The sequence below is a fragment of the Plectrocnemia conspersa genome, unplaced genomic scaffold, assembly GCF_051122295.1.
Source record: "Plectrocnemia conspersa isolate PC_06_02 unplaced genomic scaffold, ASM5112229v1 ptg000001l, whole genome shotgun sequence".
In the NCBI taxonomy this organism is placed as follows: domain Eukaryota; kingdom Metazoa; phylum Arthropoda; class Insecta; order Trichoptera; family Polycentropodidae; genus Plectrocnemia; species Plectrocnemia conspersa.
In genome coordinates, this window is record NW_028277165.1 from 4,492,224 (window position 1) to 4,518,021 (window position 25,798).

General features: G+C 30.1%; 1 protein-coding gene and 1 long non-coding RNA gene across 2 annotated transcripts in view; both read right to left on the reverse strand.

The window, feature by feature from the left end:
* The window catches only part of LOC148238520 (GAS2-like protein pickled eggs), a 161,264-nt gene that overhangs the window by 12,481 nt on the left and 122,985 nt on the right, over positions 1 to 25,798 (reverse strand). Inside the window, exon 5 of the mRNA XM_088198279.1 lies at positions 1,630 to 1,737. Within this exon, the coding sequence (XP_088054405.1) occupies positions 1,630 to 1,737 (108 nt within the window). The remainder of the gene's footprint in view (positions 1 to 1,629; positions 1,738 to 25,798) is intronic.
* Positions 4,790 to 9,200, reverse strand: LOC148238521 (uncharacterized). The gene is made up of 2 exons (XR_015811467.1): positions 5,796 to 9,200; positions 4,790 to 5,708 (listed from the first exon to the last, which is right to left on the reverse strand). It is a non-coding gene; the product is annotated as an uncharacterized LOC148238521 (long non-coding RNA).

The window sequence follows — 25,798 nt, forward strand, 5'->3', positions numbered from 1 at the left end:
CGCATTAAAATTGGTCAGAGAACCAAAGATTAAAGGGGGCTTTATCAAGGATGTATAATCAAGAACACTGTCAAAATTCAGAATTTCCTTTTAAACTTAAAGCAAAATATAGAACATAACTATTCATTCGCTTCCGACTTAAAATAACAAGAGATCAGATCTATATTAGATAATATGAGTCTGGTTCTATCCAAATAAAGTGCGTTGGACTTACTGCAATTATCAAAATTCAGAATTTCCTTTTACACTGTAGTTAAAATTTACCACATAAATAACGCTTTGCTTCAGACTTAAAACAAAAGTTTATATCTATATTAGACAATATCAAAGAGTCTGGTTCCGCCCCAATCAATAAAATTGACCAGAGGACGCTAGGATTGCAAATTATCAAGGATATATAACACACAACACTACCGAACTTCAGAACTACCTTTCACATTTTTTCGAATTTAACACGCTTTCGACTTAAAACAAAAAAATGTTAGATCTACATTAGACCAAATCAAAGACTCTAGTCCCACCCCAATTATTATCATTAGCCAGAAAACCGACGATTGTAATGAAATACGCAAATAATAATAGACTATAGGCACATTGGTCTGTAACTTATTTTTACACTGTCAATTTCTTTCATTTTCGACATTAAACAACAAGAGTTCAGATCGGTAATATACAATATCAAAGAGTCTGGTTCCGATCCGAATCAACACAATTGGCCAGAGAATCGAGAACATTAAGATATGTTAGATTTTCTGTTTTTATCAAGGGTATATAAGTCAGAGCACTGCAGTGTTGAATCACATTATTAAGGGCTTTCACTTCGCTTTCAACATGGAATGACGAGAGTTTAACCAAACTCGTATCAAGCGGAGCTACACCGAATATACCGAAATGACTATTATTGGCTAAGAAATAACACAATTATGATTTGACTTGAAGACTATATGATAGTAATATAATATATAAACAACTGTCAAGCAGATTAAAAAAATATTATATTAGTATCGATATTTTTAAAATTTAACTAATAAAAAACTTCTTTGAATTATTATGAAAATGCGATTTAAATTTGTCGACAGCCAAATTAATGATGTAAGTCCATTAATGGCCCCCATACATTTTTGCAAACTGCAGATTTTTACGCGGAGCGTTTTTTAATAGTATCGATATTTTTAAATATAATTATGCCTTGTCAAATATATTTTTTATAAAAAATAAGCATTTAGTCAATGTATACTACTTTTATATACTTCTACTGCGATGTATTATGTTAAGATAAAGATTTAAAAAGTTTTTGGCACATTTCCAGTATACATAAAGTGTCGGGCTTTTCTACATTATATACTATTAAAACAGTTTTAATCATAAATTGTAATTATATTAAAGACGAAATATATAAAAGTTAATTTTATATCTAAAAACTTGAATCGATTTTGATGCTACTTGTTATTTTTTTTTTAATGCGGCATATTTTTTTTATATCGAGTTCAATTATGTATTTCTTTATACGACTTTTATATTAAATCTATTTTGATGCCCCTTACTTAATCGTGATTAATGAATCTTTTGGGTTCGGTTAATTTGTACTAATTTTGGAAGAAAACTATATATATAAATTAAATAACTTACCCTAACGAATATAAGGACTTTTGTATCGCCGATGCGATATTTTCCTTCGGACACCCTTATCATGGGGAATTGGGTAGGACAGTTGCATCTCTCTACCAAATCTCGCACCTGAAAAAATACAAAATAAACATGTATTAGCATATTATATATATTGAATGATACTCTGTATCAGGCGCGTACAGTGAGATACATTCCATTTCGCTCGCGTGCGTTACATGCGTTCCGCACGTCCACTTCTCCTCACTCACTCCCGTTACTTAGCACGTGAGCGAGCGAAATAGAATGTATCTCTTCGTACGCGCCTGCACTGTAATTTAATTAAATGGCACATTTTAACGCCGTATTTGTAACAAATACACATAATTTAATTTGTTATAATGATTTACTATCATTACATATGACTTAAAAAAAATTCTCTAGCAGTATAACAATTATTTTATCATATTTATTCAAAATAGCTTATTTTTCACAGATCACAATCTTGTCCGCAAAACAACAACAACCGGTTGTTTCGCCATTTCCCATACGCGCGTCTTTTTCAGGTACTTATAGTGCACTCACAAAACTCGTACTCTCCATGCGTGTATAATAGCGCGATTTACATGCGAACATCGGCTTACAACAGTCCGAGACACATTTCCCATTTAAGGTGTTCGCTGGATATAAATTAAATTAATTTATGTACGGACAGGTCGACTCTTTTGTGCGCTTCGGGGGGAAAAACGTCGAGCGGCGGCACAATTTAGCCGCGGTAATTCGAAACGTGAAATCGAGATTATTGCCTGTCTGTTTGTTCGCTGCGCTGCTTGTTTGTTTGTTTATTTATGGATGTTGTTGTTGTTATTAGCTAGCAGATACCACCAGAATTAATGTGGTGTATGTAATATTAGGTGATTGCGTAGATGCGCTTTGTGCCGCTGCCGGCGAGCTTGATTGGAATGAAGTGATGTTTGGTTAATTAAAAATGTCGAAAGCAGTCGAAATAAAAAGAAATCTAGTGGTTTGTATCATATGCTTTGATTTAAAAGTAACTACTATAAAATATGGTAATTATTAATAAACCGAATGAGGAGTTAGGTGATAAATTTATTCATAAGGAATAGCAATTTTTTGCTAGTGTAAATTATCGATTATGACTTGATAATGATTTTTCTTTTTTTTATAGATATGCATTGAAAAGCTCAGATATCAAAAAACAATGAGTAATCATCCTAAAGTGATTAAAAAACAATTGTTAATAAAAGTAGCATTGCAAAATGTCTATTGTCTACGTTGTTGAAAAAAATATAAGTAAATATTTTATTTATAACGATAAGAAACACAGGATCATATAAATTAAATCTGTGTTAAATCTAAGACGGTCTGTAAATAATAAGACAAGGGTTATCATAATATAAACAAACATTGCGTTCCTTTGAAGTATGCCATTTGAATGTTAAGATAAAATTTATGAAAAACATCGCTTAACACCGAAAAGGGATAGAAAATGATACATAAATGATTCACGATTAAATCCCGTAAGGTATACAAACATTTCGGAGCGTTTCGGAAATTCACGATTACTTTCACGCGCCCTCCCTAAATATTTAATATGATTTGATAAGAAAAAAGGCAAACACGAGAGGGAAACAACAACGACAGGGTGGCACATAGAGGTAGCCCACCCAGCGAACTAATGCCGCAATATTCCAGTTTAATAAATCTTGTTCATTATCAGTTATGTACAAGATTTACACCGGCCGACTGAGAAATTTATTCGAACACATTTTCCATGGCAGCGATTCTCAAACGAAAGCTCGTGTTAACCCCATGTTAAAAATATTTACCATTATTTTTTAGCCTTTATTATCTTCACATAATAACTAAAATCAATTATAAAAACATATTTCGCATGTATTTCTAGTATATGTACTTCATAAACATACACTATAATAAGATATGTCTAATATTTTAGATCCAACCGATTTTAAATTATATTTTTTTCAACAGAATCGTCAAGTTGCAATCCTTGTTATTTTTTTTATGATTTTACGCATGAATTCAACATAAGGCGAATGCTTTTTAGATGTCAAGAGGTATTTTTTTTAAATATTGCATCTAAATATGCAGGTTATTTGGTTATTTTTACCACAGTATACAAACAAATGTATGTATTCATCTAAGTTTCTAAGTGAAAAGATACTGATCTGCTACACTAAGCTATTCTTTAATAAAATCATAAAATCGCATAGATTTAATGGTACAGTATATTGTTTAAACAAATAAGCTCTTTAACTTAAAAATTTAGTAAACGTTTAACATTTTCTCCTACTAATTTCGTAGGCTATAATGTTAAAAATAGAACGTTAGATAACAACTAACGTTAATACAGAATTCCTGAATACACATTTTACAGATTGCAACAGAAAAAAACGAAATATGCGTTTATCTCAGGCATTTTGGTTGGTCGATGTTTATCATTTCTTAAGAAATAAAAATTCGTATATTATTGTAGATTTAGGGACCACAAAGATCCACGTTTGTATGGGGTCCTATTTTTTAAACTTGATTTACGACTAGTAGAATGAAATAACACGCAAGGATTTTCCGGTGCATCGAATGAATATTTTTTTGTACCGAAACGGTCACGGAAAACAATATATCACCGGAAGACTAATAGCACCGTAAGGTTCCGACATTCCGTTACACAATTCTTCATGCAAATGTTACTTTCTAAAGGCGTAAACTTATTTTGTTGTTCTAAGAAGCAAGTGCAACGATTAGCTGGATGGTCGCTGCATGATTGTGATTGGTCAGCAAGCTTTGCAGCCCTGGATATTTAAGCATGAGAAGAACTCAGTCACAAGCAATCACTTGGCAGATTCCAGCAGACACTCGAAGGGATTAGTAGACGCCCGCCCGCCCATCCACGGACAACATACATACACCGTAACAGAGAGAGATCATCCTTCGCTATACTGTCACTACCACGCCAGCAATAAGACCTCTGAGAATCTTCCACCGACATCATCCCTGCGCCAGCTTCTTCACTACGGCTTTGAGAAAACATCTCGCCCATCATAGTCTGTCGCAATATGTACTATAATCACTAGTTTCCACCTGCGTCTTACTGGCTGCACAAGTCAAACGCCTTAGGGTTACTAAACCTTAAATAGATATATTTTTATTATTGATGAACATAAAACTGGATGTTCCTGGAAGATAACAAACATAAATAGGATGATGTTTTGTTATAATAGACGCGAATAATCGAAACACCAGAACGGAGCGATCTACTTTGATTGATCACAAAGCGTCAAGTTACGAAAGAATTTTAGGCTACGCTATTTACATCCGAATCGTAGAGAAAATTGTCATTAACAACTGTTGCTACATTACATTTTTTATATTTCGAACAAGATAAGGATAAAAAAAATGTTGAATTATTATAGTCAAATTTTATAGTATAACTCTATTAATGGCCCCCATACATTTTTGCAAACTGTATATTTTCACGCTGAGCGTTTTCTTTTTTACTGATTATAATGTACATTTTTTTTATTCGTCCTATATTAAAAGTTTATATGAAAGCATGCATATTTTAAAACATCTGACACAGACTCACCCTTTTAATGCAGCGATTACACAACATTTAAAAATCTGATTATTAACGTACTTCTTAGATAATTAAAGCAAAAATAAGAAATCATAAACAATTTTTATACACTCGTCCTCTAATAAAAGCTTCTAAGAAAGCATGAATATTTTCAAACACCTGGCACGGATCCACTCTTTTTTATGCAATAATATTAAAAATGCAGTGATTGTACAAATAAAAAATATTTGTACAAATTTATTTTTCAACAAAAGAAGACTTCAGCAAATTTCTCTACAAATGAGAATTGTTGTTTTGGCATTTTTATCGGAAAATTCTTGAAAAAGAATTATTGAATATAAACTTTGATTTTTTAAATCCGCCATTACCATCAATTTCTGTTAATCAAGTAGTTGACTAGTTTTTGGAATTATCATAATAGCTTCATTAGGTAATCCCAAAAATAATTGTTTATTTAATGAGGCAATACAATTAGCTGTATTAGCTAAATATTAAAAAATATCTTTTAAATGTTTATTTTAATTTTAATGATAAAATATAATTTTATTCTAAAGATATAACCTTATCCCACCTCTTAATTAGCATAAAATTTTGGGGGCTTTGATGCAAAATATTTCGATAACCTTTTTTTCGCATCGTCTGCACTTCTAGGAAGCGTTTTTAAGATTTATAATTATGTATAATATTTGCAAAGTACTATTAAATTCAGCCAAAAATTAAAAATATAGTTCCGGTCGGTGTATTGGTATGATCATGATAGATCGAAAACGTGCCTAGAAAACACATAGTTATAAGATCAAGGCTTAAACGTTGGTTCTATCTAACATGTCGTTATATCCAAACGCGGTCGCAATAAGCGTATTTCACTGGTAATCAAGTGACAACATAATGTCGAGAAAAGCCCGGGGCTTCTCGACATCTCGACAACGCCAATAAACCCATCATATCATAAAATTATATAGTGTATATATTATGCATTACGATAAACATGCATATGTGCATCAGAGAGTTAAAACAATATATATTTAGACTATTTCTATTGCGAGATAAAAAAATTTATATACAAAGTTGTTGTAAGTGATTGCATTTACAGTTGATTCATTACACAATTTTTCTAACATTCAGTGATTAAGAAGACTGTCATTTCTAAGCGCGCCTTATTTAGTCGTTACGAATCAAGTAAACCTGTCACAGTTGACAATCGGAATTTGTGTTCCTGCTCTATACAAATTATAAAGGAAGTATTCCGTATTATTTGCCGTAATCTATTTAGGTTGTGCGTTTCTTATTGTTAATCGCAATTTATGCGATATATTTATATAACCACTAGTTTATAGATATCTGAAAGATAATTCTGCAGAATTATTGCAACATAATTTAAATCTTGAGATATAATACGTAGTACATGAGTTTAATGTTTTTAATTGATTGAGATAACATTTTTTTTAATTAATTGAATCATACAAGATGACATTGATTACGAAGCAAATCAAAAAAATATGAATGGTACTTGACAAGACAACTAATCAATAACAAATATTCAATTAACGCTTCATTACTCCAGACGCTGCTTGACATTTAATTTTGTTGATTCTGCGTTAAGATATCATATAACATTTTATTTTTATATTTTTCTATATATAAATGAAAATACAATCAATCTGGACAATATGCAATTCATATAATATACATTTTTACTTCTCCTTTCTTCCAGCAACTAGGCACATGAGAAAGGAAAAATAGTTTACACGCTCAAGTCTACATTGACTTTTAGCAGATTACTTGTCAATGTGTTAGGGTGAGTTTTTAATATAGTGTTTCGTTTTATCGAGAATGATCAGAAAAAAATATTTTAGAAAAAGACTATTGTTCTTAAATAAGATTTCAATTCAATTTCATATCAGTAAATAGAAGCATTTACATTCAATCATATCCTTTCAAGTCCTTAGTCGCGTGATCAATATAAAGTACCTGATCCCATGTATACCCAGACTACCTTGCACACTGCGCCATTATTGAAAGAGCCGCAATGCAGCGTTAAATCCACGCGGATCCGAGTTAAATTTTCAACATAACGAGCGATTATTCTCGGTAAGTTTAAGTTAAAAACAACAACGGCAGGTAGATCGCCGTCTAATTAACCGCCGAACGCTCGGAATGCAATAACTGTCGCCGGCGAACGAGTAATAAATCCCACGAGACGAAATTGTTAACGCGATTTTTACGATACGATACGACCGATCGATCGATTTATCATTACTGATCTTTTTTTATACCTAGTGAACATACACATGGCTTTTGCGATCGCAAAGATGAAGCGATCGATATGACGGCATAAGAAAAAATCGGGTGAAACCAGCTTGTAATAATTTATCTGCGTGGCGAATTTATGAATTAATGGCCGCGTATATATTATGCAATAACACGACATTGTAAAAAGATATGATTTATGACACTTTATGAAAAGAGTTGTTGGTATTTATTTTACAAAACTGTGTTTTGAATCGAGTACCATCTTATTCAAGAGCGATATCAGAAATAAATAAGTTAGTTAATTTTAAATGCTTTATATTATAATAACGAAAGATCACTAACTAGTATTTTAAGATAAGTAATCCACGTATTTAAGTTAAACATAATATTTTAAATATTTCATAATATAAATCTACCAATTTCTCTCTCCATTTCTTTTATTTTTTATTTGTAGTAATCGTTGATAATTGACAAAAAGCTCACATACCATAAAAAACGAATATGTTATTAAAACTAGTATAAGCCAATAACAAATAAGATTTAAATCCCTGTTTTTTCAATCGTGTCTATGAGATCGAAATTACTGATTGTTATTAATTTATTTTTTATTTTATTTATTAATATTAAATCTTACGTTGAAACCTGACAGGCGTAAGCTCGATGCGTTACAACGGGCAAGTCTGTACCAACTGAGTAAGTCAATCGGACATAATGAAGTAAATATTATAACGAAATCAGTGACATCCATATAAATAATTATTATATGTTTTATAATTTATAATACAAATATGTCGCTTAGTCGTTTTTTTAATAATGGCGTATTTTTATAAATAAAAATTCGAGTCTGTTGCCGTGGCTTGAACCCTTGTCCTCCCAGTTACCAGTATAGATCTTATGGACTATGCTATTCTTATTTTTTAATTAGAGTGACACGTCTTGGAGATATGTGCATCCTGAAAGACTAGTCTCTGATACTACTAATGAATTATTTACGACAAGACAAAGTATGAGAATCGGTGACATAAATGTTATTAATTATAAATTATTATGTGCTACACAAACTGCAGCAGAAACCAGTTTTTTTCAATAATAGCGCATTTTTGTTTATCAATAAAAATTTGAGTGCCGCTGTCGGGGCTCGAACCCGCAACTTCAGAGTTATAGTCTGAGACGTTACGGACTACGTTATTCCTTCTTTATATATTATAATTATAATTGCGATCAATCATCATAGATTAGTTTTTTTTTTAGATTTTCCTATTCTCACAGATAAATATTGAGATTAATTATTAAATCAACATTGCGGTAGGTCGACGTTCCGGACTACGCTATTTATTCCTCATATAATTATAATTGAGATCGATCATCATAGATTAAGTTTTTTCTAGATTTTCTAATTCTCACAGATAAATATTGTGATTAATTATTAAAACAACATTAACCCTTTGGACGCGTTAATCAAAAATAATATTTAATTGTTTTTTTTTTGTTTAAATGTTTTGATTTTTTAATAGTTATTTATTTAAAATGATATTTTATGTTTATTCACAAAAAAAAAAGTTTTTTCTTGAAAAGCATTTTTTTACTGATTTTTGCGTTAAGAGATAAAAAATCAATTGGGCGACTTTAGTCGATTTCCGCGTTCAAAGGGTTAAGCTAGGTCGAACAAAGTCACATCCAGGGCCGTTAAGAGCGAACCCAGGCCCTGAGAAAACAATGATTCTGGGCCTCATAACAAAAATGGCATTATATATATTTTTTAACATTATAATATAATTTCTTGAATAAATAGTAATAGGTGCGAGTTAATTCTTCCTATGTAAGAAATAAATATAAAAATTAGCCACCGTTGCGACACATTTTCTGAAATCATATTTTATGCGAAATATTTTAATGAGGCATAAAAATATCTACTCATAATATTTACTCGATACCGAGTCGTATTTTTTTTGCTGCTCAGTGTTGCCATTTAGTTAATTTCCAGTCTAGGTCAAAAGCAAATAAATAAATAAATTAACATCTAATAGCCAAAATAAATATAGATGTGAAAAAAACACATTGTAATTGCCGAAATTCTATAGATTACTCATATTTCTATATTAATATTTTGCAGCTCTGGGTTTTTTTATCATTTTTTTTATTTATTGTTCTGTATTGTACAATGACCATCAGGAGGCATTAGGGAATTTTTTTTAGTCAAAATGGTCATATTAGTAATAAAATAAATAAATAAAATAAACACATTGTAATTGCCGAAATTCTATAAATTACTCATATTTATATGTTAATATTGTGCAGCTGTGAGGTTTGAATTTTATTTTATTTTTTGTAAATCAATAAGATCAACATTCAATTTTATGTCTGTCCAAAATAATTCATTGTAGTATATTCGGCATCAGGTATAATTAAAAAATATTTATTTAATGTTTGAAACATTAAATAAATATTTATGAACCTGTTTTAATTATTCACTCAACTGTATGTTTCGATTAATAATAACTTTATAAACAGAGTCTAATATTTTATTGTTAAAAAGAACGAATATTTAGAGACTGTAAGGCAAATAACTCGAAAATGGCAATTACATATTATTTTAATTAACATTAAGCATTTATAAAAAAATACCCATATACATAACCTTCTAGGCAAATATATTTAATATATCTATAATACTTTTTAAGCTAAAATTAAAGGAGAGATTTGCATTATATTATTAATAAAGGCAACGCCTTCAATTAGCATCACATTTAAACAAATAAGTAAAAGGTTATAACACCATTGAAATATACACAATAGTCGTATACACAGAAACAGCACAAGAAACATTTTAATCTTAATGTATAGTTCACATTATATTTAAAATACAAACATACATAACCTTCTAGGCAAATATATTTATTATGTCTATAATAATATTTATTATAAGAATAAATTATAAACTTATGTGACATTAACGTAAAAAGCTGTCAGTAAAAAAAAATTCAATCATATAATAAGGTTATAGCATCATTGCAATATACATATGTATATAACAGTAGAATATACAGAAGGAGCACATAAAAACTTATCTTAATATATGGTCAATATACATAACCCTTTAAGTAAATAATATTAAAGGAGTATCGTTTAGGGCAATGCTGTTAATTACTAGCACATTTTTAAAAATGTTTTCGATTTTTTTCTTATGATATAATAAAATATTATAGCATCCTTGTAATGTACATAACAATTGTACATATGTAAAGAGCAGAAAAGAACATATTAAGTTTAATATATGGTTCACGATACAGATTTAAATTAACAAATCAATGTAAAAGTTATATGATTAATGCAGTAGCATCATAATAAAATCTAAAATAAAGGAAATAGTTTCATTTTAATAACGTAACTAATTGTTACAAAATGATTCAAGAATCGAATGACACTTTACGTTCTTAATAAGATTGAGATATCTTCTCTTGGTATAGAACCACAAGTTGGTTTTTCCTTTTCTGAAATTAGTCGTTTATGGACTGAAGGTTGATGGTGACTAATGGTGTTTCAGCTTTGGTTACAATAATTTTTCAGGGGCTTTGATATTGATTGATCGTGGAGACCTTTTAAGGTCGTATACATAGTTTTTTTTTATATGATCATATAGTCGTGACCAATTTTCTTCGCAAATACATTGTGTGTAGTTGTTGCTTTAATTTATGAAGCACTCGAGTTGATTCAATTACATGCGCTTCGAAAATGGCCTTTCTTGGAAGAGACCCTCGCGATATAATGGCATCTGTATAATATATAAATATATGTATATGTATGACGATAATAAAATATATTGGAATACATATACACCTATAACCCAAAAATGAATCGTTGTTCCTCTATCCTGTTAAAACCGTATGCACTGATTGCCGATAAAACCGACCACTGATCAGAAAGAAAACATGAATAGAGCCCATAGGGGTTCCGTAACCGTAAGGCTTTCTTATCGAGCCCGTTTAAGCCCGACATTGACAAACGATCACGTGGTGGTTGTTGGTTGGTAAAATAGTGGAGTTAGACGCACAAAGAACAGCCTTCCCGCGGGCCAGACGGTCGTATTGATCTCGTGCGGCCGTGAAACTACGGGTGTGCGTGCCACCCGCCCCATCCCCTAACCGCTGAAACACCCACCCACCCCTTTCCCTGATTGAATCTCCGAAGCCAGGACTCTCCACGCCCTGTTAAACTATTTGGTCGCGTGAGGACTCCTGGAGATATTTCAGCTGTAAGGAGCGTTTGGAAATGTTAAGCATCGCAGTTACTGCCACCTTTTATCGTCGGAGCCGAGGCACTTTTTGGCAGACGCGGGGGAGTGTGAAAAATGCCACGGGGAGAAAGTCGTTAGGGGTGAAAAATACCCGACACTGTTCGGCAAATGAAAATTTCTATTGTTCGCCATATACATGTGTAATATGGGTCGTTACAACACAATAAACCTCGTACTTGGTACGAAAGTTTAATAAAGTATTAGTAAATGTGCAAGTTCCATTATGTTTACGGTCGAATTGAAAAGTTACGACGTTGAAGCATGCTCTTAAATTTTAATAACATCTCATTCATATAATAATTGTGTTCCATATAGTATTTGAATTGCATACTAAAGATGAAAATAATTTAAGCTCAAGTATTGAGAGAATTAATTTACAGTTATAAGTTTCAAGTTACTATTAAATAAAACTTAAGAAAGCGCTGCGATGGAGGATCTTCCACGTGAGTGTTCAGAGTCTACAACCTAGACAGACAGATTATAGAATAAATCAAAGGATAAAGAGCCTTGAGAAGTATCAAAAGTCTATAATAATTTGCTTTAAATAGCAATTTAAATAAATTAGTAGTATTAAATAAACTTACAATTTAACTGCAATTTGTTAAAGAACACTGTACAACCACACAAAAAAATATAATTAATATTAAGTAGGTATATGCATTATTTTGATTATATTTTTTTGCTATAAAGATTCAATAACCTGATTTATATATATAGTTAAGTTGATTTTACCATTACCAGATTTTAAATAAGTACATAAATTAACATATAAATCAGATTATTAAATCTTTGAAGCAAAAAAATGTAATGCGGTTTATATAAGTGTTAACCTAACAAAATGCATCAATTAACTAATTCATGTTAATCTAAAGGCAAAACTCATATTTATATAATATTAAAAATATTTAAAAAAAATATTTTTCAGTATTTTTTTCATGGTAAGTTTAAAAAAACGATTCACAGAAGCACTCAGAATGAAATCGTGGTATTTTGTTTTACAGAAAATTCACCAAATAAGCCAGATACAAACATAGCAATTGGGTCATCCTGAATACTCGAATTTGTCACTAGGAATGCAAGAAAATTCAATTGTATGTTAGGTTTCTTTGTAAAATTGTGGATTACAGCTAAATATTCTTTATCGTTAGATATTCACAAAAGAGGTTCGAATATTAAAGCATGTTTTTTTAAAAATGTTATCATGGTTTAACTACTAAAATATTTTTTAATTTTATGGATATTTATATTGCAAATTTTTAAAAGTATCTACAGTATAATATGATACATACGTATATAAATATAAACATTACTACACACCTTTTTTAGTATTATATTTAGTAAATTATTATCTTTGTTTAAAAATTTAGAATAGTTGCTTATAAAATATGAATTTTCTTAAACAATTTATACACAAAATTTTGAGATATTGTACTATTAAAGTTTATTGGGTATTTGATAATTTTTATTGATTTAGATTTATCACTCAAAAAAATATATATACAGGCGGCCCTCGACTTTCGCACAATTCGCTATTTCGTACATTTAAAGAAAAACATTTTTTTTTTAAAAAACGTTCTGATAGTGGTGAATCTTTTGCTTCAATCGGACGTTCGTATGATACAAACAGGTCTACGATATGTTCAATTTTGCAAAATAAAAATATAATTAAAGCATACGTTCAAAATTGTGGAAAATAAAAAAATATTTCCACAATCTTTAATGATACGTTTCCAAAAAAACACAGCAAAAAAAAACATGGATGAAATGGAAAATCTTTGTCATCGTAGATCGATGACCAACATCAAAAAGATGTCCCTCTGAGTATTTAAATTATTCAAGCAAAAGTTCTTAGTTTGCACAAAGATTGGAATGATAGATTAAAAAAATATTTTAACACGGTTTTTCAAGCAAGTAACGGTTGGTTTTACAATTTTAAAATGAGGTATTCTTTTCATAATATTAAATTTACTGGAGAATCGGCTGATGCGGATAAAGATGCTGCAAAAGAATTTATTTCCTAATTATCCAAAATTATTGAAGATGTAGAATATTCTTCTAGCCAAATATTTAATGTAGATGAGACAGGTTTATTTTGGAAAACTCTTTAACAATGAAAAATATGTATGAAGCCTTCACGCACCTTGACAAATTTTTAAATATTATGGAAGATTGTGATCCCAATGGAGAACGCATATCTCAAGTGCGTGGCGCGATCAAAAAAAACATAGCATGTTATAAAATACTATATGAAGAAAAGAAAAAGAATAATGGAAAACCGTTAACTCTTGATAACTTTTCAAAGGAAACACCCGCAAACCTCTTAAACACCTCTAAAAATCTTATATGTACTTGATAAATAAATATTTTAAAATACACACAATTTAAATTTTTTTTACTTCCCTCTACTACACATTTTCAGGAAACAATTATGTGCGAAATATATAGAACTCGTGGTTCTACGACGCCAAATAATTGACGGTATCAAGAAGCTCTTTTCTGAAGGCCGTTTTTTCTCCATAGCGCCACCAAAACAAAACGCGAAAAGCGTGTTATTTATGCTCGCCGCGTTCACACATCAATTACTGCAACAGGCAGGGTACCAGTTGAACTTTAGCTCGAGCACCGCAGGCGAATCGTGTGCGATACAGTCTCTCTGTACACAGAGGATAAGAAAAGCCGGAGCGGTAAGGTCGCGCGAGCAGATCAGGAAGCCTCGGTTGACGGAGTCGGTTCCGAGGAGACCACCTGCGATCGCCGAGTGTGAGTGATGGGCTCGTGCCGGTATGACTTTCGCTAAGACCGGTACCAGTGCTTGGTGCAGTATCGCTCCAAGCCGATCTGTTGTGCGGACGATCGGATCTGGAGTGCCGGAAAGGAGCTCTTGAGCTCTATCCGGCGATAAGGAGTCGGTGGAAGTGAGGTCTCGTACGACACCTTTCACCAGAGGCGAGATGTGTCGCCGAGATACGACCCAATTAAGTTGTAAATTCGACGATGATGAATAGGATACGGTGGCGATGTTGTCAGAGAAACTGCGATTAGAGGATAACGTTAAAAGTTTTCGCGATAAAAGACACGACAAGTCAAAAGTTAAATCAATGCACTGAACAATATTTTTACACTTTTTGACATAAGGTACAAATAAAATGTGTGGGGATTTAAATTAATTCCGCAGTAGAAAGCTCTTCATGAAATAAATTGCCATTTAAATAAAATACGATAAAAAAACTATCGAAAATGGGAACAAGGGACGTTTACCAGTCCCTTCAAAAGAACTTCATTTAAACCATAAATTTCTATAGTCGTTTTTCACATTCAAACAAGATTTTTTTATGTTCTTATTCAAATGCGCGATTAAAAAAGTCTAGCATTGTTAAATTTAGGATAAAGCTAATTTTGCGTAAAAAGGCCGTAACTCATTAATTTATTTTGTATTACTAATTTAACGATCATGACTTGACAGATTCTTTTTCTTGAAACTCGCGTTAATTTACTGTGACCAAAATGATCAACCATCAACAAGGAAACAAGACAATAGCGTAAAGGATGGGACCACACAAAAGCACTCGTTACGACAAAGATACATTTTTAATTTTTATTTATAATAAATAAATATTATTGCTTTTTATTACCTTACGTAAAAAAAGTTTCAGATTTTTAAAACAATATAATTTAATTAAAAATGTAAATCAATGATTTAAAAAAAAAGAAAAACATAATTGTCTGCACCAAAGACTATGCAGAATTCACGTATTTTGTAATTTATAATATTTACATAGCATTTATAGTTAAAATTTAACTAATGTTACTAATAACATACGTAGAAATAAATAAGTATACGAGAGAGTAATCTATTGAAAATAAATATAATTGTGATTCTAAAATAAATATTAAATATGCAATAATTAAAATAAAATTATTTAAATTAATTACATATTAATCACATAAATATCACAATCATTAATCATATAAATATGTTGACATGAAAAAATATGTTGCTTTGAACAAACAGATTACAACTTTCTACTCACTCCTTTCTCATAAGGTTCTTTTGAATACTGACAAAAAATTATAATTAGGAGGCATTCAGAAGCGGTCGATCAAAGACAAAGTTGTCCTAGATTTATTGCTCTGAAAGAAGAAAGATTTGGAGCCCGAATTTTTTAAAATATGTGTGTTTTAAAATATTTATAGTATCGAAACAATAGTTACTATTTAGCAATAGTATTCGAACGCTTTGGTTTTGCTAATTTAATAGAATTCCACAGGGATCTGATAAATGTGACAACGTGACACTTGAAATGTAGTCGATTGTCTATCGACTACCTCCACAACGACTCTGGATTTTTTTATAAGGAGAATGAAACCGAATTTGTGTGAATATGGTAAAACACTTTGAGGTCATCAGCATATAATAAATGTTCTGAGTTATTAATTTCCGCATTTATGTCGTTAATGAAGAGAAAAAAAGCAGTGGGCCTAGATTCGACTCATGTGGTACTCCAGAATTAGCGAAATACTTATCGGGGCGACGATTTCCATTTTAGGCAAAATAAACCCAAGGATTTGAATTAATATAGATATATTTTCTGGCTAACAAAGTCAATCAGTCCTAAAATTCAAAAGCTAGTTTTTAAAATTTGATAAAACGTTACATTTTATGATTAACCGTACAATATAGTACTATGATACATAGTAAATTGTAATGTAACAACGCAATAAGCAAAGCAATTAGCATAAAACAATTATTTAATCATATTATATTTAATTTATGGTAATGGTAGAATATTATATTAAAATAATATTGAATATACAATATTTGTAATGTAATATTAAATTACAATTAGTATAAATTATGTATAACATAATATTGAATATTTATTACCCAAAAGAGTTCCATTAATAGTTTACTAAGCTAAAGCAGACTTTAACGATATTTTTTCTAATAATTAATAATACAATGGAAAACATAGGTCTTGAATACATAATAATTATTTAATTTATGTAAATATAAGAATTCTTTATTTTAATAATAAAATAGATAATTTTATTTATAAAAAATGCGCAAAAAGCGCGCAGAACAAAACCACGCAATCAAAAAATTGCGCTGTACAAAAGAGCGCAAGGAATTAAAAAATCTTACATACATTTTTGAAAAAAAAATTATTTTAGACTAGTAAAGATAAATTCAACGAGATTTGTAGATATAAAGTCAATGGATTTATGGATCTCCTCCTCTAAATAATATATAAGCCGATAAACCGTAAGAAAATTACTTCTGACTTGGAAATATACGACAGCTTAGCTCTGAACTCAGCACCAGTGACGCTTACGCTAAAGTGACACAGACAACGCAGTACCAGTCTAGACTTTCAGGATCGTTAGATTTGATTCCTTGAGTCACAAAGAGTTAATCTAAGCTTCAAGATATAACGACACAAACCTGGCTTAAGGAAACAACTGTCGAAATCTATATTACCAATCATTAGTATGTTCCGATCATAAGAACCAACTCTTAAGTATCTAGATACCATGATTGCATATTTGATGATTGAATCGTCATCGAAACCCCGGCGACATTTTCGTGTGGCACGTGCACGCTCGCGCCGAGCACGACAAGTCGTGCACTTTCGCTGTATGCATTTTCCGTGCATCATACTTTTTAGCTTATTAACATATATTCAAAAACTACTATAATGTATACGTTACGCCAAAGTATTATAATAAGAACAAGCTCAGTTGTATTATTTTTTCAACGCCACATTAATTCTCATCTTCCCACGCAAACTACTACCAAAGCTGGGCCCCCGCCGTTTTGTGATTTGAATGGTAAATCCTTAACAACAACAGAAAAAAAACATACATAGAGAATCGAATACGGTGACACACTATACACATTATAATATATCTGGTACAATGGTATTATATATTTTTTTGTTATTGGAAAATTTCGCATTTTCTCGGGCAATGCCGTCGCAGCCTTTTTTAACAATGGTTTTTGTACCTATACATATGTTTATTTTTTATATACATTTACATTATAAAAGAACGAATTGTCTTCTTTCTATTGTACGTGTGCCATTTATAAGAATATAAAATAGTAACTCAAAGTCTGTTCCTTTTTTTATAAACGTATAAAAGTCTCATTAACATATTTATTGCATGGTCATTCAAAATCGATTGAGTAACAAATCAATCATATATTTATATTGTTTATTATTCATAAAATTTTATGTGTATAATAGATTTTGACCTTATGAGTTATGAATACATTATCTATATAAAAAAATATATTAGTTGATCATACTTAAAGGACTTTTAAAATTGGTTACAACTAAATATGTTTATCTAGTATATTGCTTTGCAAAAAATACTCATACAATATTTTTTATTGTATGAGAGTGACTCAAAAAGTTTTCCATGTATACAAAATACATGTTTGTAAACAAATATATGTAGCTCCTGTCAGATTTGTTGACAGGAAAAGAAAAAGGAATATTTTGAAGGTGTAATATTTTTTAATTTATTTGTTTGTATTTTTGTACTTTTAAACTGTTATATAAAAATATTATATGTCCTTAGAGCTTAGACCATCGCACTATCATTTAATTTTAGTGTTTAAGCTAATGTTAACTCTAAAATATAAACTGAGCTAAGAGAAAAATATAGCTTTTCATATTTAGATAAATTTCAATTAAAAATGTGGTACAGTACAAATAGAAATAAAAACCACCGCGTCAGTAAAAAAAACAGTCTCGAATCTATCCCGAAAATATTTTTTAAAATATGTAATTTCAGTAAAATCATATCGGAATACATTTTCACCAGTAGATATATAATTTAACTAATATGCGCTAATATGCTGCTCTATTTGACGGTTGCGAAACGTCCATTTCCTGTTCAAACCCTACTTTAACCAAATGAAAGTTCTAAAACTAAAGATGATTTTAGAACTTTTATTAGATCAAGTTCAAAATACAAAATAAGCGAACTCATTTCTCAGGGTAAAAATTAAAAGAAAAATAAGTACAGATAGACATCGCATCTCACATATTGCTCTACAGTTTGTCTGCATTTCGATATTACACTATGTTTTAAAAATATAATAGCCATCCTTACCGCTATTAATATGGAGTTCAAATATAAGAGGGCTGATCAAAATATATTCAAACCGAATTTTGGTAAATACAATAGGAGAGCGCAAAAACAATTATCACTTCTCAGAAGTCAAAAATTCACGTCAAATGCAATAAAATCGTGTCGGAGACGATGGCACAATTTTATTGCTTTTGACGTGGGTTTTTGACTTCTGAGAGGGGATAATTGTTTTTTACGCTCTCTTATTGGGCAAAATTTGGTTTAGATGTGCTTTATTCGATTTTTACTCTTAAAATTGTTGAAAAAATCTTAATATAAACGCTCGATAATGTTTTTACCTCGATACCTGGACTAGAAATTCACTACATGGCAACACTGAGCAGCAAAGAAAACACGACTAATTATCAGGTAAATATTTTGCATATAATATGATTTCAGAAAATATGTCGCAACAGTGGCTAATTTTTAGATTTTTTGTAGCCTAGAAAGGGTTAATTCGTACCTATTTTTATTTATTCAAGAAATTATATTTTAATGTTAAAAAATATATAAAATGTCATTTTTGCCATGAGGCCCGGAATCATTGTTTTTCTAGGGTCCAAGTTCGCTCTCGGACTCCCTGACATATAATACTGCTTTATAAACTTCCGAATAACCTTCGAGAAAAACTATATCGGATTGAAAATGAGCAATAAAAATCATAAAAAGATCTGTAGTAAATTATTATGTTATCAAAATCTTACTTTTGATTGGTTGTTTTTTGATTCTTCTTGAAATACGAGCTATAAAATATTTTTGAACGCAAAATCTGTTTAATTTTAAAGTACTAGACTTATAGATGCTCATTTTTTCAATCTAGATTTTTACATAAATAGTAAAGAAATAATAAATTATAGAAATGTATGATATTGTTTCTAGATATATATACATATATACATATTTCTATGTTTTGAAATGTAATATTGGCAAACACCTGTAGTCGCAATAAAAAACATGTTTAATGCCTTGCATCTTTAAATTCTTATAAAACGATATTTTAATCTAAACGACTTTGCAATAAAGATCCACTTAAAAATTTGCATATACGCGGTATAAAATTAAAAGCACGATTTCATATACAAATAATATAGCTACACAAACATACATTCACACATAATTCAATCCTTGATATTAACATGTCGTAAATAAAAATCAATTAATCTACCACCCGTATTTGGGCAAAATTTACATCGTGAGACAGACGCGACCTTTGAGCTAAATTCGATAACAACACATTTGAAGACCTTCAGAGCCACTAGGAGGTCGCTCGAAATTGCGACCCAAATTTTCTAGAAAATTTCTTTTCGTCACACAGCAGCGATCGCAATTATTAGCATGTCAACGAGTTGCGTCACAATAACTACACGTTTTTTACGTTCTTCGCTAGAGACAAAGGGAAATGTGACAAGTGGTATTTCAGAAAAACCTTCCGGCTATAGACACGAACCAGCCGCTCGTTTCTGTGACAAACATCGTCGTTACAACAAGTTACTCAAGAGGCTAATATGACGACTGTTGCTACCATTGTCTACTATGTTGTACGATCCATTGTGATTCAGGTCGGAGTTTCGCAGGTAATTAATTCCACCTGCCGGAAGGAAGTCGTGACGTCACGCCGCCTCAAAGAGGAAAAGCGTGTATACGCAGAAATCGCATTAGTTCACTTTTTCCGTTTCAGTGGGTCAGGTGTGGATGTAAAAAAATCCCACAGGAACCTGTTAAAGCCAGCATATGTTACGACTAATATGTACATTTTAAATGTAGTTCATATTTAATAACATACTCCCCAGCAAGATAGATCAACGGTAAAGTCATTGATTATTAATTTTAATGTTATGGTTCAAATCTCACATGAACTTTAAAAGATATGAATAAGCAAATATTATACCTACATATTAATATTATATATAACTAAATAAAAATTAAGGATTATAGCATTTAAAATATTTAAAATATGTTGCTTTATAAATAGAGAAAAAAATTCAGTGTATGGTGGGGACCAATGATAATATCATCATATAATAATCTTAAAACGAGCGAAAAAGCAATTTTCATATGTATCAAACTGACTATTCGTCTACACGCGCACCTGCTAAATATGTAGTCTGGCGAAAACGATGCCATTTTTAATTAATGTATTCATAAATACAATTAAATAAAATTAATCCTAACTCAAATTTCCACGGCAAAAAATTGAATAAATTCATATTTTTAATGAGATTTAAAAATTTGACATCTTTATTATTTTACGTTGGAGGGGGGAGCCGAATTTGTAAATATTACTGAACATAAGAAAAAGTACGATATTGCCATTATTACAAAATTCCATAAAATTTCAATATCAAGAGCTATACGATTTGGTCTTTATATCGGTATTTTGTGACACGTATTTATGTAGAAACACAATGTATTCTATAATATTTCCTGGTTAATTTTATATTTGTGCTACATATATTAATTAATGCATTTTAATTTCCTGATATCGTGAAAAAAAATATTTATGATAATTTTAATAATTATTTTATTTCCGTATTATCTTATTTTATTCTAGTGCTTAATTTTGTACTTCCGTTATTTAGTTGAACAATTATATTTTTGATTTTTTGCGACTTGAATTTGTGTTATATTTTCCGATTAATTCTACAAATGGGCTACACTAATTTATGCGTTTTTATTTCCTGTTGACGCCAAATTTTATTTTTTATTTTAAGTTTAAACGCAATTAAATGTATATAAAAAATATGTTCAATTCTACGTTTTTGTTTTCGTTATTCATTGACATAGGGTCTTACAACTTATTGTTTTTCCTCCATCGGATACAACCTGTTATCTAGTCTAAGAAATAGCCAGCCCCAGCATTTTGTAGATTTATTATAATATATAGTCCCATTTTTTGTATTTCGAATTTCCCTCATCATATTATAATTTATCACAGATTTAATGTAACTAGAGTAAGAAAACAAAAATAATTGTTAAATTAACTTTTGCAACGTACATGTTTTGTATCCTATATAAACCTCGATATGTTTGTTATTATTTTACCATTGCGTCACAAACAATTAAAAATTCTTTATAGCGTATCACAAGAAACAATACTCTCATAAATTAATGCTTTTATCGATCTGTTATCGGCCAAGAGTAATAATTATATTTTTTCTCCGCGATGATGGATTTTTTACAGCCGCCACTGAAACCGCTTCTAATCGTTCAATAAAATAATTTACAACAATTACTATTGTGTTGCGTGTGCTTTTTATTTACTTGCGTTTCGTAACGCACAAAATGATTGGGTTTCACTTTTAGATCAAATTCTTATTAAAATCGCGTCATGATTTATGCAATGCAAAATTAATTCGCACAAATCGATTGATAAACGTTGCATACGCGACCAGTGCCATTATTATGTACAATTAAATTATTATCACATCGTAACGCCATTCCGCAAACGTTAATTATTTATTAACATAGAGAACATTATCATTTTTTCTTAATTCGTCTCGACTGAACGACCTCAGTTGATGATTTTCCATTTAGAATCGATATCGCGATAATCGCCTAATGGAAAACCTTGGCGCGTTATTATGTTAATTTTTCACGGTTTCCAATATCGCGTAGCATTAACGTTTCGTTTTGCTCGATATGAACATACACCCGCGCATTAGTTGTACTATGTTAAATTTATGTTACCGACAATGTGTGTAAAGTCAAGCGTTTTATTATTATGATCTTTAGTCAAAGATATTAAATAAAGACAACTTTATTTAATATCTAGTATTTATATAGAATTTAGTTCATTAAATTTATATAATTTAAGCAAACTACATTACATTATATTGGTATATATTTTAAAACTTCTGTGGAAAATTCCCGGAAAATTTAAAAATATAATCCTTGAAGATAAGTTAATTTAAAAGCAATATAAATTAATATTTAATATTATATATGAGCAAAAAATGAGCAGCAGCTAATGATTAGTAATAAAACAATTTTAAAAGTTAAAATTAATATTTTAAAATTAAAAATAGTTAAATACTGTAAATATAAAAAAATAATTATAAATACTTGAGTTTTAAATTTCAATTAAAAAAAATGTTAAATTATGTTTAATTAATAATTAAGTATGTACAGATGTTACTGAACACGCACAATACATATTAGTTTTAGATCCTAATATCGGGTTTATTAACTGAAACACCTACTATTTACAATTAAAAGGATTAACGCACACTAAAATCATTAAAACGCTCAGTTCGCCTTTTAACCGTTGAAAAATAAGTGAGTTTCTTCGTTCAAAATGAAGCACCGTGGGAGACCACTTAAAAGATTAAGGTACGCGCCATAAATCATATAAGAATATCTACCAATCTACCTTATCGGCCAAGAGCAATTTATTTTAAAGAAATTCGCCACCCTTCTATTGTATAATTGGTCGCTCTACCGAAAAAAGGCAGACCAACATGGAGCGCCCATATAAAGATTAAGACCCTGACAACTAAAAATAAATTCTTTTTTATCTCAGCTGTTGCAAAACAAACATTTTATATTTGTCTTAATAAAATAAAAACATGGACAGTAAGTTATGGCCAAGAAAAGCTTTGGGGTAAATATCGCATAGTGCTACTCTTTTTCCTACGTTGATAAGAAAATGCATAAAAACAGTAAACACCAATTATAATAGTAGTATTAACTTCAAGCTATTGTTAAAAATATGTACATATGTACTGAACACGAACAATATATATTAGTTTTAGATCGTAATGTCGGGTTTATCAACTGAAACACTTACTATTTATAATTTAAAAAGTTAACGCACATTACAATTATAAAAAGGGCTAGTTAGACTCGCAATAAAAGCCTTTCAAACATTAAAAAAGTGAGTTCCTTCGTTCAAAATGAAACACCGTGGGAGACCACTTAAAGGGTTAAGGTACACGCCATAAATTATAAAATAATACATATTTTATGCCTTGAGAATAATTAATGCGCGCAACCATTTTCAATCTACCTTATCCGTCAACAACAATAATTGCTTGTTCTACCGAAAAAAGGCAGACCACAAATTACGAAGAGTTTTTTTATGAATTATTATGAAGTGTTTTTTTTCCTACGTTGATTAAAAAAGAATAAAAATTGATAAGGCTGATTTGAAGCAGCAAGACTAGTTTTAATTAGTGTTAAAAAAGGACAGATGTACTGAACAAAATTTTATCACTATCCTACTTAAATAAAAAAAAATAAAAATAAATATTAAACGTTGATTTCAAGTTGTAAGTTATGGTTTAAAATATGCAGGTGTACTAAACACGCACAATATAATACGTGTCAACAATAATTGAGCTTTTTTATTTACACTTGATATACTGAAAATAAACAATCGGTATTTTTTTCACTGTCATTTGCTAGAGCAAGAATATTTGTTATTGCTTCCAAGCGTTTATGGTCATGTATTTTGCCTAAACTTTATGCAGAAAGTCAAGACATTCAATGTTACTTTGAATAAAAAGAGTAGAAAATGTGCTTATTTTATCACTGATTGATTTATCTTTTTACTGCCATTGCTATTACTTATTATTATTTTATAGTTGTTATTCCTTTACGCGCGATTGGATATTTTTACGTCTAATTCCTTTACGTGCGATTGAAAAATACATAAAATCAAACAATCAATCAGTTGTGAGAAAATCAACTATCTATAAATTACGAATTTCTATTTGTAATATAACTAGTCAATAAATACATGATTAACAAAGAGAATAACATATAATATATTCAATAAATCAATTGTTTTACTGCCGAAAGCTTGGGAGCTTTCCTTCCGAGCTTTATGGCGATGCAATGTCCGACATCTAAATTTTATTCCACACTATACATTTTTTTAGAAATTCCACAGCCTAGAGAAAGCTTTCGTTTTTATGCGACTAAAGCGTTTTCGCACACGGTAAATCGTAATCGATATTTCTTTGTAATGGCTCATTGTTGCGGCCGCAAAAGGGGAACGCTTAATGGTTACAATTATAATATAATAGACCGAGATCCACTTATCGAAAATGTTCTGCGACCTTTCCTTGTACGCGAGTGAAATTTATTATAAAAAAAAAACATTAACACAGATAGATAACCGATGAATATTTGTGATTCGTATCTGTGGCAGTAGTTGACACGATCGATCATTCTATGGCTGTAACTTAAGTGTGACCGTAGAAAGTGATATGTTACATGCAGTGACAGTGTTTTGTCAGCAGTCAAGATTTGCATAATGATTTTTGCAGATATGTTGCATGCAAAAAATATAAGCAGTCAGGCAGAATTAATATTATCTTTTATTAAAAAAAATAGTTACGCATTTAAAATTTGCATTTATGTAATATAAATGTACAACAAAGTATTTTGTCATTTAGCAAATGATTTAATATGTACTAAAAGTTTGTGTTTACGACTCATAACAATATATCAAGTGCTTAATGTTTACATTAAAATGGCAATTTGGCGCATATTAAAAAATGTCAAAGTGTATGTAGTGTTCAATTTATGCAACGTATTATCATTTATATTTTATTTTACATATGTATTATTTTTAAATAATGGTTAAATTCTGATTAATATATTGAAAACTTAATTACAAACCAATATACTTATATTTTAATCTTCTAGCAAAAAGCATTTACTTAATTTTTTTACTGCAAATATATGAAAAATCAAATGACATAGTTTATTTTCCATGAATAAATTTATATAAATTAGATTCAGAGCAGTGCAAAAAAAAATTCTGTTTCGAGCAAAGCCTAAATTTTAAAAAAATAGTACTGAAACATGTTTCATTATGTGTATAAACAAATATGATGATATATACATTAGTTAGTTAGTTATTGTATGGATTAAATTATACTGTT